The 13,984-nt window shown below is 39.7% G+C and overlaps 1 protein-coding gene and 1 pseudogene across 1 annotated transcript; one reads left to right on the top strand and one right to left on the bottom strand.

Annotated features, from left to right (window-relative positions):
- The first annotated feature begins 1,503 nt into the window (after positions 1-1,503).
- LOC114319654 (chlorophyll a-b binding protein CP24 10A, chloroplastic) lies at positions 1,504-3,468 on the top strand. The gene is made up of 2 exons (XM_028266685.2): positions 1,504-1,953; positions 2,775-3,468. Exons 1-2 carry the CDS (start codon positions 1,724-1,726, stop codon positions 3,322-3,324), a joined length of 780 nt encoding a protein of 259 aa, XP_028122486.2. The 5' UTR covers positions 1,504-1,723; the 3' UTR covers positions 3,325-3,468.
- Positions 3,469-4,009: 541 nt separating this feature from the next.
- On the bottom strand, positions 4,010-4,747 carry LOC114319655 (uncharacterized; annotated as a pseudogene).
- Positions 4,748-13,984: the final 9,237 nt, after the last annotated feature.

Raw genomic sequence — 13,984 nt, 5'->3', positions numbered from 1 at the left:
TGTTGAATATTTTCTAAACTAACCGAGTAGGATGTCGAGCAGCCGAAGTAATGTCGCAGGCGGAGTGAACAACGGTGAGAGTGGTCAGAGTGATCCACAAAAGCTCGGATGAAGGCAAAAGCTGAGAGAGGAAAAAAAAATTCAAGAAGAAGTTAATAATACTTTTCCATATATCTATAGATTGGTCTGTGCAGAATTTGAATTCAAGTAATCCAGAATTTCTTAGAATTTCTTAACTGCTAGAAAGAAATTCTTAACTGTGTAAAAGAAAAGAAATCTGTTGATTTGCAGAATTTCTTTTGATTTGTAGAAAAGAAATCTGTTGCACAGTGTATCACCCGTGTAATCTAATAAAATTTGCACACACCATAATAACTCAAATCTGCACACACCATAATAAAATACATATCACGCGTGTAATCCAAATCCAAACCGTATAACTCACCCGTATAACTCAAACCATATCACCCGTATAACTCAAAAAACACAAAAACAGAGCAAGGAATTCAGATGATAGACAGAGAGGGAAATAGAGAGGGAAGGTAGACAGATGGTAGACAGAGATAGAGATAGAGAGGGAAGGTAGATAGAGAGTATGGGAAGACAGATGGTAGACACAGGGTATGGGAGAGACAGAGAGTAGATACTGATATAAACACAGACAAATCAAATGAACTGTGTTGGGCGGGAACACCCATTGATCTAAACCATCCAGATACACTTAGGATTCATTTGAGCCATTGAATCAAAATGTATCTCACATACATTTTAGACATTTCAAAAACCTTTGTGACTTATTATATAGATTATATATATATATATATATATATTTAAATTCTTATCTAGATTCACACTCTAAACGCAACATAAAGGCCAAAAAAAAATTGTGACGTAGGTCTCGTTTGGGAATAGACTTTTTTAGTAACTTTTTAGTTTTATGGCTAAAATATGATGTAAAAAAATTAGTATATTTGGGATGACTTTTTAACTTTTTACGAAAAAATATGTAAAAATTAAAGAAAAAAAGAAATCTTTAATTTTTTGATATAAATTATTGACTTTTTAAATTTTTTAATAATTTTTTTAATTTTTTAACTAAAAGGACACTCGTCAAATGAGGCCTTATTTGGAGGTCTCAAACAACTTTTATAAGCAGAAGTTAGTGAACAATCTCACATAAATTAAAAAAATAAAAATGTAGATGCACATGGGGATGGGACATGGGACCAATATATTATCAGTGATGTTAAAGATCTTTAATTTAGAGACTCAAAACACATCTTTAATGAAGTGGAAAAAGAGAGAAAAAAAAAAAATAGACACAACACTAACAATGGTAATCAGAGTGAAACTCACTGCCACATGACTAGTGGCTCCTTTAATTAAACGTACCAAGCATTTTGGATGTATTATATCAAAGTAGAGGTAGAAACAGAGTCCACGTGGTTGGTGGGAAACATGGGAGAGTCGGATGGAGAGCACGTTCTCATTGGTCCGAAATCTATCCAAAGAGAGATCTTAGATTTCATGTTCAGATTTCACTTATCCTACTTGGCTCTTCCCAAATCCCCCCCTTTTGATCACACTTCATCTCTCTCATCATCTTCCACATATATGGTTATGCTTATAACATCCTCATTCTTCATTTGAGACACAAAAATTAACATACCCACATATATATATCTATAATATAATACATTTTTAGAGAGAGAGAGAGAGAGAGATGGCTGCAACATCAGCTGCAGTGCTAAATGGGTTGGGGTCTCCTTTCTTGTCTGGTGGGAAGAGGAGCCAGGCCCTGTTGTCTGCACCCATTGGAGCCAGAGCTGGTGGTGGTGCTGCGGTGGTTCCGAGGAGGTTTGTGGTGGTTGCTGCTGTTGCTCCTAAGAAATCTTGGATCCCTGGTGTCAGAGGCGGTGGCAACTTCATTGACCCTGAGTGGCTCGATGGCTCGTAAGTCCCACACAAAATCTTCTCTCTCTAAATTTTTTCCCATCTTATTTAGTCCTATTTATTAAGATTACTTAGTTTTTGTTAATTATTATTTTGAGAATGTGTGTTATGTAAACAAGATAAAAATAAATAAATAATTTTTTTTAATTTTTTTATCATTGTAGATTGGAATAGCGATGTTTTTAGTTTATATTTTTTAATGATGAACTTCCAGTTCGACCACCGAGAGTGGTGGCCCAGTGGTGAAGGCGTTGCCTTCCCACAGCTATGAGTCAAGTTCGACTCATGAGGGTGTGAAAATTTTAGATTTTTCAGGAGCTCTTTTTTAAGCCCTCGCCTTGTAATCCGATCGACATTTGGCTATGGTTGGGGCGGGTGAATCCGGACCACCGGCATGGGCCTTCGGAGGTCGTGATGACACCTCAAAACCTTCTTTTTTCTCGATCAAAAAAAAAAAAAAAAATTCCAGTTTGTAAAAACTCCCATCAATAAGCCCTCAATCTTCTTTTGAAAATTAGCTAAAAATTAATTTTTATGATTTTTTTAAATAATTAAATTGGATTTTTTAACAAAAAAAATTGAGTTTGTGAAATAAATTAAGATTTTTATACCCAATATACTGACTTTTTAGTGACAACCAAACACGGCCTAATTCACTTTTAGTCTACTATATGTGTCTCGAGGTTCTCATCAAATCTCAACTAAAATTACATTTGAGAAATTCTCATCAAATATTAGCGGGAAGTACATTAAAACAAAAGAGACAGAATACATATGCTTTTATTCTGCAAACTTTAATTGAGTTTTTATGTTCAATGCAGGCTTCCAGGTGACTACGGATTTGACCCACTAGGCCTAGGAAAGGACCCAGCATTCCTCAAATGGTACAGAGAGGCTGAGCTAATCCACGGCCGATGGGCGATGGCGGCAGTGGTCGGCATCTTCGTTGGGCAAGCCTGGAGCGGCATCCCGTGGTTCGAAGCAGGTGCCGACCCAGGCGCCATCGCCCCTTTCTCCTTCGGCACCCTCCTCGGCACCCAACTCCTCCTCATGGGATGGGTTGAGAGCAAGAGATGGGTTGACTTTTTCAACCCAGAATCCCAGTCGGTTGAGTGGGCCACACCGTGGTCGAGGACCGCGGAGAATTTTGCCAACGCGACCGGTGACCAGGGCTACCCGGGTGGAAAATTCTTCGACCCGTTGTGCCTGGCTGGCACGATCGTCAACGGGGTGTACATTCCAGATAAGGAGAAGTTGGACAGACTGAAATTGGCTGAGATTAAGCATGCTAGGCTTGCTATGGTGGCTATGTTGATTTTCTACTTTGAGGCTGGACAAGGGAAGACACCCCTTGGAGCTCTTGGATTGTAAAATGTTGTGTTTTGATTGTATGAGAATGTAAAAAAATGGTAACTGGATTTAGAGAGATTAAATTCAAATGGTGAATTATCTTTTGGAGATGTGAGTGAGTGTTCCCCCAAAGAAAATTCAAATTGGAAATTCTCTTGACTTGAATCTTCTTTGCAAGATGATGATTTGTACTTTCTCTTGGGAAGATTAGTGAGAAATAGTTTGTATGTAAGATAACAAAAAAAAAAAAAAAAATGTGGTTATGCATACTCAGACAATAGTAATGTTAATTCCATATATAATTTAAAAAAAAAATAATGGCGCTCGAATTCATTCCACATTTAGTCATTTGGGCTGGAGTGGGAAATGTGAATAGGATCCATATGTTTAGGCAAAAAACATATTCTACAAAAAAATATTTTTCAAAATACTCATTTGTAGTTACGATTTTGGTAAACTTATATTTTAGTAGTGGTGATGGTGGCTCCATAAATATTTTCTACCTTGTTCCCAAAGTAAGCTTTTTCTTATTGAATCAAAAAATAAAAAATAAAAAATAACTGACTTTAACTTTTTGTCATACCATAAATATGTGAGTTTTTGTGTTGAGACGACAAATGCTCATAAATTTTAACATCAGCAAAAGGCTATGCTAAAAAGAAATACAATAAAGGGAAGGAAATAGCAGTTTTAAGGCATCATTTAACTAACTACCCATAGCCATCAAAAATTCACCCTCACATACCAACTTCCCTCCAACATATGCCTTCCCTTCCATCTTCGCTACTCCGAACCGTTTTTGCAGCTTGACAAGTGTCATTCTCATCACCAACGTGTCGCCTGCGACAACTGGCTTCCGGAATCTGACACAGTCGATTCCAGCAAAGAAGAAGTTGTCGCGGGGTATTCCCACATCTGGTTGCAGCATAACTATGCAACCAACCTGTGCCATTGCCTGAGTCCAACGTTCATTCTAATCATCAGTAATTATCCAAAATACAAGCACTAGACCCAAATGTGAACAAGGATTAGTACATGCTTTCAAACAAAAAATTTAGATGCCGATTCAAATAAATATGAAGCAATTACCTCAATCATGAGGACACCAGGCATAATAGGTCTCTCAGGGAAATGCCCAGGAAAGAAGTTGTCATTTATTGTTACATTTTTAATAGCAACAACTGAAACTCCTGGATTGTATTCAATCACTCTATCCACTAATAGAAAAGGAAAGCTGAAACCCAAAAATAAAAATAAAAATGAAGCATTAATAATTAATAGAGTCATAATAAAGAAATATTTGACGTTCATTTATTTTCATACAAACACCATAAAATACCATAGCCACAGTTATTGGACTGGTGGACTGGAACAACACAACACGACGGTCCACCAGTCTATTACATGGACTAGAGAGAACTTGGGCCGATTTGAAACTCCACATTAGTGAATAACTACTAAACTTCTTTCAAATTAAACCCATCTCCCTCATTCATGAAACCACCAAAAAAATTTATAAACCCTCTTGATCACACTCAATTCACATAAAAATAAAAATAAGAAAATACACACCGGTGGGGCAAAATCTCACGAATCTGATTGATATTCATCGCAGAGGGAAATGCTGGATACTCTGCATACACAAGAAGAAAAAAAGAAAAAGAAAAGAAGAAGAAGAAGAAGAAGAAGAAGAGAATTTAGATATTAATTGGACATAGTTTGAGAGAGAGAGAGAAAGGGTAGAGAATCAAATGCGTACGCAATTCAATGGGAACCTCTTGGGTTGTAGTTTCATTGACATTTGCTGCAGAACAGTTATTTACAAAAAGGCTACGATTCTTCTCCTTCTTCTTGGATTGGGGAGTGGATACAATGAGTGATCTGGAGATGGAAGCAGAGTTTTGAGATGACAAGGCCGTTGTGGATTGAGGTGGAGACAGAGAAGCGGTGTGGGTTCGGTGAGGGAGAGATGAGTGGCAAATGAGGGGAGAGGACATTGTGTGTGAGGCCATTGTGGATGCCATTGTCGAAGAGAAGAGAAGAGAAGAGAAGGGAGAGATGGATGTTACTTATTAGGCCTGTTTGGAAATAGGCTATTTTAATAATTTTTTAATTTTTTAGTTAAAATATGAAATAAAAAAATATTATATTTTGAATAATTTTTTAGTTTTTTACGAAAAATATGCAAAAATAAAAAGGAAGGGAGTCTTTGATTTTTTAATATAAGTTATAGACTTTTTGATTTTTTTTAGTAACTTTTTGACTTTTACAGTGTATGAGAGGGTTCAAGAAAGTTGTTGGAAAATTCGAAGATATTCAAAGATCTTTGAAGGAAAATTCGAAATCTCTAGAAGATGATGAGAGACTTAGATTCTTCAATAGTCTCAACTAAGAACACAAAAGTAAAGAAATGATGGAGATAAGAGATTGGGTGAAGAAGAAGGCAAAGTAGCTAGAGAGAGAATAATGGCAAGGCTCTCCCATGGATCTCCCACTTTCACTCTCAAAATTGATAATGGAGAAGGGAAATTAATTCTTTTCCAAGAGTTTTCTCTCCAAAATTTATCCCTTGTAAAGCTATGAGTGTGTGCTATTTATCGGCACCTCATGATATAGGATGGAGCCCATGTGCAAGGCACATGGGGAATATTCTCTGTAATTACCTTGTCCGAGGAGGTGACTTCTCCGAGGATGAGAAAAATCCCGAAGAGGAGATCAACCTCTCGGCAAACCCTTCTTCTTAGCCACACCTAACCAGTGATCCCCAATCATCCCAAAAGGCCAAGGGTAGTCCCAGAGGACGTCCTGCCGCATAAGGGTCAGGGGTAGTTCAAGAGAACGCCCTGCCGCAAATATTGCCGAGTCTCAGGGATCCCCTAGATCGTGCCACCTTGACCCGGGTATAGGCTAGTTTAACCGAAGAGTGAATTTATCTCCACTTATCGTCCTCAGGATCGGGTCCTTTGTTCGGACTCCATTACGCCCATGGTTCTGGTACGTAGATCCGGAAAGTTCTGAGTCTGCAAGTGTTCTAGGACTCATTAATGGAGCGGCTTCTAGATTGCATCTAAATCTGTTCGAAGGTCAAATTCTTCGGATCTCTAGGTTCGGGGATCCGAACCCTTTCAAGTCCGGGCTCGTGTAAGTCTCTAGGTTTGTGGATCCGAACCCTTTCGAGGCTTAGAGTGATTCGGCCCATTTGATGGCGATAAATCCGGACCCATTAACCTTGGACTATTGGGCCTAATTAATTTAGTGGGTTTAAATTAGCTCTTCTTACATCTGACTCTTGCGTATATGTGAAATTGTAGTTTTCTCGGACATGCATAGTTTCACCTTGTCAGCCATGCTTCGCATTACGTTTTCAAGAATATTTGGTTTTCATGTGACTTTTGGATAAAATTGATGACTCATAATGTAAATTATGGGTAAAGTTGACAACTAATAAAGATAAGAATTTTTATTTTATTTTTTTCATGTTTGACCAACATATTTTTGTGCCTCTTTTTTTCTAATATGAATTCAAATCAATTTTTTTTTTTTTAAACATACGAAGAATATATATTTTTTTCACTCTATAAAAAATAAGGCACTCATCAGAATACTTCTCCACTCCAAAAAAAAATAAAGCACCCATTATCTTTTATTTTTTTATTCTTAAAAAAAAAGGCACATTGTATTTTTTTTTTCAGCAGTGCTACGGAGCACTAGTAGTGATGCTCTAAAAGCAGCTCTACTAAGGTGACATCCCATTTAAAAAAAAAATTAAAAAATAAGTAAAAGACAAAACAAGAAGAAGAAAAAGACAAATTAATGCTCATTTAGAGCTCCTCTTTTAGAGGTCTAAATCATTTTTGTTTTTTTTTAAGTCAAACTTGACCCTGCATTTTGTTTCAACAACTGACATAAGATTTCCCAAAATATTCAGAGGTTTATTGTATATGAGAAATATTAGAGATCATGAAATTTATTTTATGAAAATGATCATGAAATATTTGTGATCCTTAGATTACCTTGACTAGTGTATAGTATTTTATTCTAAATATAATGTAAATGCCACAAATCTTTCATGATCATTTTCATAAAAGACTTTTTATGATAATTAACATTGCTGATCGTATATATATATATACTAGTGGGTGGCACACACGATGTGTGTGTAATTTAAATAAGTAGGAATAAAAAATAATAATAATGAAATTAATATTATAATGTGTATTTAGCTTAAGTGGTATGAGTCCTCGTACCATAGTCATGGGTTCAAGTCCTGTCCATCTCTTTGTTTAATTTTTTTTAAAAAAATAAAAAATACTACTACATAGCATGAAGAGAGTAAAATTTCAAGACACCATAAGAAGTGTCCACTTTGTAATAGTATAGATAACCTTTTAGCATATCTGAAGGCTCCGATCACTAGACCACCAATCAAAAGGCAAAAAGCTTATACTTATCCTTTTTTTTTTTTGAATTCTGAAATGTAACCAACCAGCAAAACTTTTATTTATTTATTTAAAATCATCTTCTCTGCTCAGCACAGGCCCGAACTTGAGCATTTTCTCAAGCACCGAATCAGGGCTTTTCATTGCTTCTGCAATCACCGAACCAGACTCCTATAATTTCTTTTTTTTTATTCATTTGTTTCTGAAACCGCCAATGACCACCAACACCATTGCTGACTTACTTTTGCTTTTCTTACACCTCAGTTGGGAGTACGCACCGTCATGAGCCACTGTTGTTTCTTGCCAAAATGTTATCTGCAGATCTATTCCATGCGAGAACCAAACGTGGATCTGCCTTGAGCGTGCGACCAGCCAACTCGCGCGTCCTGTGCATTTTTCGTTCGTCACCTGCAGCCTCACCACTGCTTTCAGTCGCGGTTGACCAGTGCTGACCACGCCGCCTACCCAACGCGGCGTTAGTTTGGTTCGCCCAGCTGCCTGTGCACGCTGCCCGTGTCGTCCCTGGGTGTGTGCGTCTCACACTTCGGCCTTGCCACTGCTTCCAGCCACGGCTCGCGCCATTTCTGCCTTGCACTACTTTTTGATATCTTTCTTGCTCATTGTTGCTTCAAATCTGATCTTGGTCTTTTAGATCTGTGGGTTAGCTCTGTTCAAATCCACTTTCCCTTTTTGTTTTGATTGACTTTTATGCTCATGAGCTTGGATTTGTGAAATAGATATTTGGAATTTTGCAATCTTGCCTATGTACTCACAGCACTGTTTTGTTTGATTTGAGAATGATAAAACGTTGCTATACTCTGTTGTTTATTTGCTTATATTCAAAAGAAATGAACCTTTGACAGTCGAACCTGTGAGCTTGTCGTTACACACTTTGTAGATCAAAAATCGGAGTCGATAATCTTGTACAAATTGAATCAGTGATGTTGAATGTTGTTTACATTTTCATGAACTTGCTCGAAAGAGTAGAATTATTGTAACATAAGTTGCTCATTACTATTGTTGATGTCGCCACTATTTCGGTAACAATCATAATCTAAACTCGATATTGTTTATCTCGTTTGTCGGCTTTGCTATTTTAGGCAAATGAATTCTTGTACAAACTCCACGGCCTCGGTGCCCTTAAAACCCGCACTAATGAGAGCAAGGGCTATTCCTCGAAAGTTCGAACGGAAGCAAGACTGTCACTCAGGGGGTCTGAAAGTAGCACACACCCTACTTCGGTAAGAAAGGTCTCTCTGGAAGGCAATAGAGTCTACTAAGCTTGCACTAACAAAAGTAAAGATTCTCTCTCGGAAGTCCAAGCGGAAGCAAGGCTATCCCTCAAAAGTCCGAGGCTATCCCTCAAGAGTCCGAATAGTAGCACACACCCTACTTCGGCAAGAAAGATCCCTCTAGAAGACAATCGAGTCTACCAAGCTTGCACCAATTGAAGTAAAGATTATCTCTCGGAAGTCCGAACGGAAGCAAGGCTGTCCCTCAGAAGTCCGAGCAAAAGCAAGGCTGTCCCTTGGAAGTCCAAGTGGATACACACTTCTACTCCGGCAGCTAATGGAAGCAAAGGCCACGACCTCAGGGCCTTCAGAACCTGCACTAATGAGAGTAAGGGCTATCCCTCGAAAGTCCAAATAGAAGTACGGCTGTCTCTCAAGAGTCCAAATAGTAACACACACCCTACTTCGGCAAGAAAGATCCCTCTGGAAGGCAACCGAGTCTACCAAGCTTGCACCAACAGAAGTAAAGATTGTCTCTCGGAAGTTCGAGCGGAAGCAAGGCTACCCTTCAGAAGTCCAAGCGAAAACAAGACTGCCCCTCAGAAGTCCAAGTGGATACACACTTCTACTCCGGCAACTAATAGAAGCAAAGGCCACGACCTCAGGGCCCTCAGAACCTGCACTAATGAGAGTAAGGGATATCCCTCGGAAGTCCAAACAGAATCACGGCTGTCTCTCAAGAGTCTGAATAGTAGCACACACCCTACTTCGGCAAAAAAAGATCCCTCTGGAAGGCAACCGAGCCTACCAAGCTTGCACCAATAGAAGTAAAGATTGTCTCTCGGAAGTTTGAGCAGAAGCAAGGCTGTCCTTCAGAAGTCCAAGCGAAAACAAGGCTATCCCTCGGGAGTTTGAGTAGGAGTCCACTCTACTTTGACAAGAAAGATCCTCAGAGCTCATACTGATGGAAGCCAGGGCTGTTCTTCAGATTCGCATTAATGAAAGCAAGAGCTGTTCCTCAAAAGTCCGAACAGAAGTAAGGTTGTCTCTCAAGAGTTTGAATAGTAGCACACACCCTACTTTGGCAAAAAGATCCCTTCTGATAGGCCACCGAGTCTCAAGGGCTGTTCTTCGAAAGTCTGAGTGGGAGAACACACTCTACTTCAGCAAGAAAGATCCTTGACACTCTTTGAAAGTCTGAGTAGAAGAACACATTCTACTTTAGCAAGAAAGATCCTTGAGGCTCGCACTGATGGAAGCGAGGTCTGTTCTTCGAAAGTCTGAGTAGGTGCACACACTCTACTTCAACAAGAAAGATCCTTGAAGCTCACACTGATGAAAATGAGATTTTCTCTTCGAAAGTCTGAGTGGGAGCACACACTCTACTTCAACAAGAGAGATCCTCGAAGCTCGCACTGATGGAAACATAAGAAAGACCCTCCAAGCTCGCACTGATAGAAGTAAGGGCTATTGTTCGGAAGTCCGAGTGGGAACACATACTCTGTTTCAACAAGAAAGACCATCGAAGCTTGCACTGATGAAAGTAAGGGGTATTCTTCGGAAGCCCAAGTGGGAGCACACACTACTTCAGCAAGAAAGATCCTCGAAGCTCGTACTGATGGAAACAAGAGTTGTCCTTCAAAAGTCCAAATGGAAGCAAGGGCTGTCCTTCAGAAGTTCGGGTGGAAGCACACTTTTTTCTTTGGCAAGAAAGATCCTTTATGGCTGGCAACTGAGTCTACTACTCCTCCTTCTTCTTCAAGAGCTCGCACTGATAGAAGTAAAGATTGCTCTCTGGAAGTCCGAGCAGAGGCAAAGCTGTCTCTCGGAAGCCCGAGTGGATGTTGTAGACGTCCCCGAACGTCCCGGGAGGAAATCCCCTGTTTTGTTCGTATGGGCTCACTACAGTTCAGGATTTAATGTCACGGTCCTGTATCTAATCTCGCAGAGTGCAATGCAAGACCGATGAAATCATCAAAGAGTCCAAATCTGGTAAATCATTTTTGAAAACAGATTTTTTGAAAGAAGTGTCAAACATGGACTGCTTTGCCAGATACAGAGTCGCCACCTAAATATTTTATTTTGAAAAAATTTAAGAAACCCTCACTCGTTGCCTAAGGCCACGTGTCCGTCATCACCAAAGTTGCCTCGGCTCGGGAACTTGGGTACGATTGGGGAAGGTCACTTCGTGAGCATCCCTACTTGCCCGATCAAAGATCGGCCTCTACTAACCATGATATCTAGTTTTGAAAACATTATGCATTCTTATTTCGGTTATTAGCCTAGATTTACTATGTGATGCGCACAGCATACAAGTATAGACTGGGTCGCCTGAATTGGAACAAAACATTTCATGTTTGTTTATTTGAAAATGGTTTGATGGTGCTACCCGCAAGTAGGCTAAGACGTGGATTTGCCACCCTCGGATGGGCTTAGAAAACATGATTTTGCTACTATCTAGTGGGCTTAAAGCTCACAATTAATGAATTGTTCCAATTCAAATAACCCAACCTTCACCCATAGGCATTCAGGCAGTTATATCATATAAGCGCATAGCCTCATGGTAAGCATGATATCATGGCAGTCACTCACACACATGCAAGGATGCTAAAGCATAAACACTTACCGAGTACTCCAAGCCAAAGCAAAAGCTATGTTAGAAATCCATGCATGATCCTAACTATACAGAAATGCCTAATGCAACACATGCAGGAATGCAACCACAATAGGCTCGGCTATTCTAAGATGGCATATAATGATGTTACAGCTAGCACGTATTCAATTTGGAATTGAAATACAAATGCAGTTAGTATGATGCGCCGAACCCGGTGCATGCAATACAGATGAATGAATGCAAACATGCTATCATACTGTATGCTAATTGAATCATGCCCTAATCTAACCATCATAAGCTGCTAATAAAAGGGAGAAAGGTGTGGGGTTAGAAGACATACATCACACGCACGCACACTTATTACAGGTGTGCCCTCGCTCGGAGGGTCCGAATAAATAATACAGTCTGAATAATAATTACAACTAATTATTACACAACCACTAACTAATTAACAAATTAGCTAAGTAAGTTATAAACTGGCATGCAAATGGACTGCCCCCGCTCTGTTTTGGATGATAATGAATGCATGCATGCTCGATGCGCTTTGTCGGTAAATTCCATCACGATGCCTTGTCTCGCCATTGTTTGCAACTGATTTCAAAAACTTACACAAAGCTCCAGGAGGCTGAAACTCCACCTTGGGAAAGCCACCGACTAGGTATTGGCTTGGAAACCCCCTGCCGACCACCCCTCATGGTGAAAACCAAAAAAGGTGGTCGGCTTACCAGAAAACCTGGTCGGCCGACCACTTTCTGCCCCTGGACTCTGGTTTTTTTGCAACAAAGGCAAGAAAGAGAGAAAGCGATGTATTTTCAACATATGTGTGCGCGACCACTCCTCCCCGTCCTTGCATAAGCTCTAGGGAGTGTGGCCCTCGGTTCTCGAGCCACCAATCACGCATCTCGATGCATGATGGCCAAGCGACCGAATTGCACGTTTTAATATGACATGAATGCAGGTATGAACATATGAAGCCAACAATTCTATCATAGATAATCAAGAACGTCAGGGACCGGGAATCGAGGCACGTTTCGTCACTTGAAGTACGAAACGCCCCTCGTTTCTCGTGCTTGGACTAAACCCTATTCCAAGCACCATGCAAATGGAATAGCATGCACAATGCGACTAACATGCAACCTAGCATACGCAATGCTCTGTACTAAAATGGCATACACAATGCGCGTGATATAACATGGCATACACAATGCTCTAAAATCCAACCTAGCATACGCAATGCTATGGATTGAAATGGCAGACACAATGCACGATGGACTTACACCAACATGAGTGGACCTCAGCGACACTCACATCAATGGCCAGGTGATGGAAATGAGAGAACCGAAATGCGTGCACACATACGCGTATATCGAGGACCGAACCTAAGGCATAAAATGCCACTCTACCAAAGCATGGCAAGGGATGAAAGATGGCATACAAACATGTAATTTTCAGCACTGAAACATGATGCTAAATGGTCCCGAAATATGGAAATATGGCATCCGATGCATAAAATAAGCCCCGAAACTCAAAGTTAGGCACATGTATTGAATTATAACTATGCAAAGCAAGCATTATTTGGCCATGAGGTACAAAGACAGAGCCAAGGCAGTCTCAAAACATGCACATTTCTAGTTTAAAGCATGGCCAAAAAGTGCTAACATGATGGACAAAAATAGCATGCAAATTCGGCTAGCAAGCATGGTTTACATGGCATGTATATGAAGCGTATGAGAACTCATCAAACCAGCCAAAAACAGTGAATAAAACATGTCAAAATATGCCCAAATAACTATTGTAATGCAACCAATGCATGCAAAAATGATGAGCTCCTTTAGAGGGCCATACAAGGGGTTATTAAGCACATACAAGATAGACATGTAACATGGCAAAACCACCTCTGGAAATAAGTTATGACAGCCCTAAAACCCACCAAATAGGCCCTGAAATCAATCTCGGAAACATGCAGAGAAAGACCCCTTTGAAAGGCCTTGAATGGGATTGCTCTATACATGCATCATAGACATAAAATATGGAAAAATGGGCTCTTGACAGAGCTTAGGCAGACCTTAAAACCCTCAGAATGAGGCTTGAAACATGACTTCAATGCATGCAAAATAGAGTCCCTTTGAAAGGCCAACCATGCTAGTAAAGAGAATGAGGGGTGAGAGGGTCACTCCTCTATGATTTTGAAGCTCAAAGGCACATCTTAGCCACTAAAAATCTGCTGGATTTCAGTGGCTAAAAGGTCAAATCAAGGCCAATGCAAGTGCTCACATGCATAGCTCAAAACATGAGGAAATAAGGCATGAAAGGGGGTAGATGACCCCAAACAGAAAAAGTATCTTAAACAAACATGTTTATAAGCTCAAAAGGAAACTTTTTCTAGTTTATGACAA

The sequence above is a fragment of the Camellia sinensis genome, chromosome 2 (assembly GCF_055761805.1).
Source record: "Camellia sinensis isolate YWXY chromosome 2, ASM5576180v1, whole genome shotgun sequence".
Taxonomy (NCBI): domain Eukaryota; kingdom Viridiplantae; phylum Streptophyta; class Magnoliopsida; order Ericales; family Theaceae; genus Camellia; species Camellia sinensis.
This window is presented reverse-complemented; position numbering and strand designations above follow the sequence as displayed.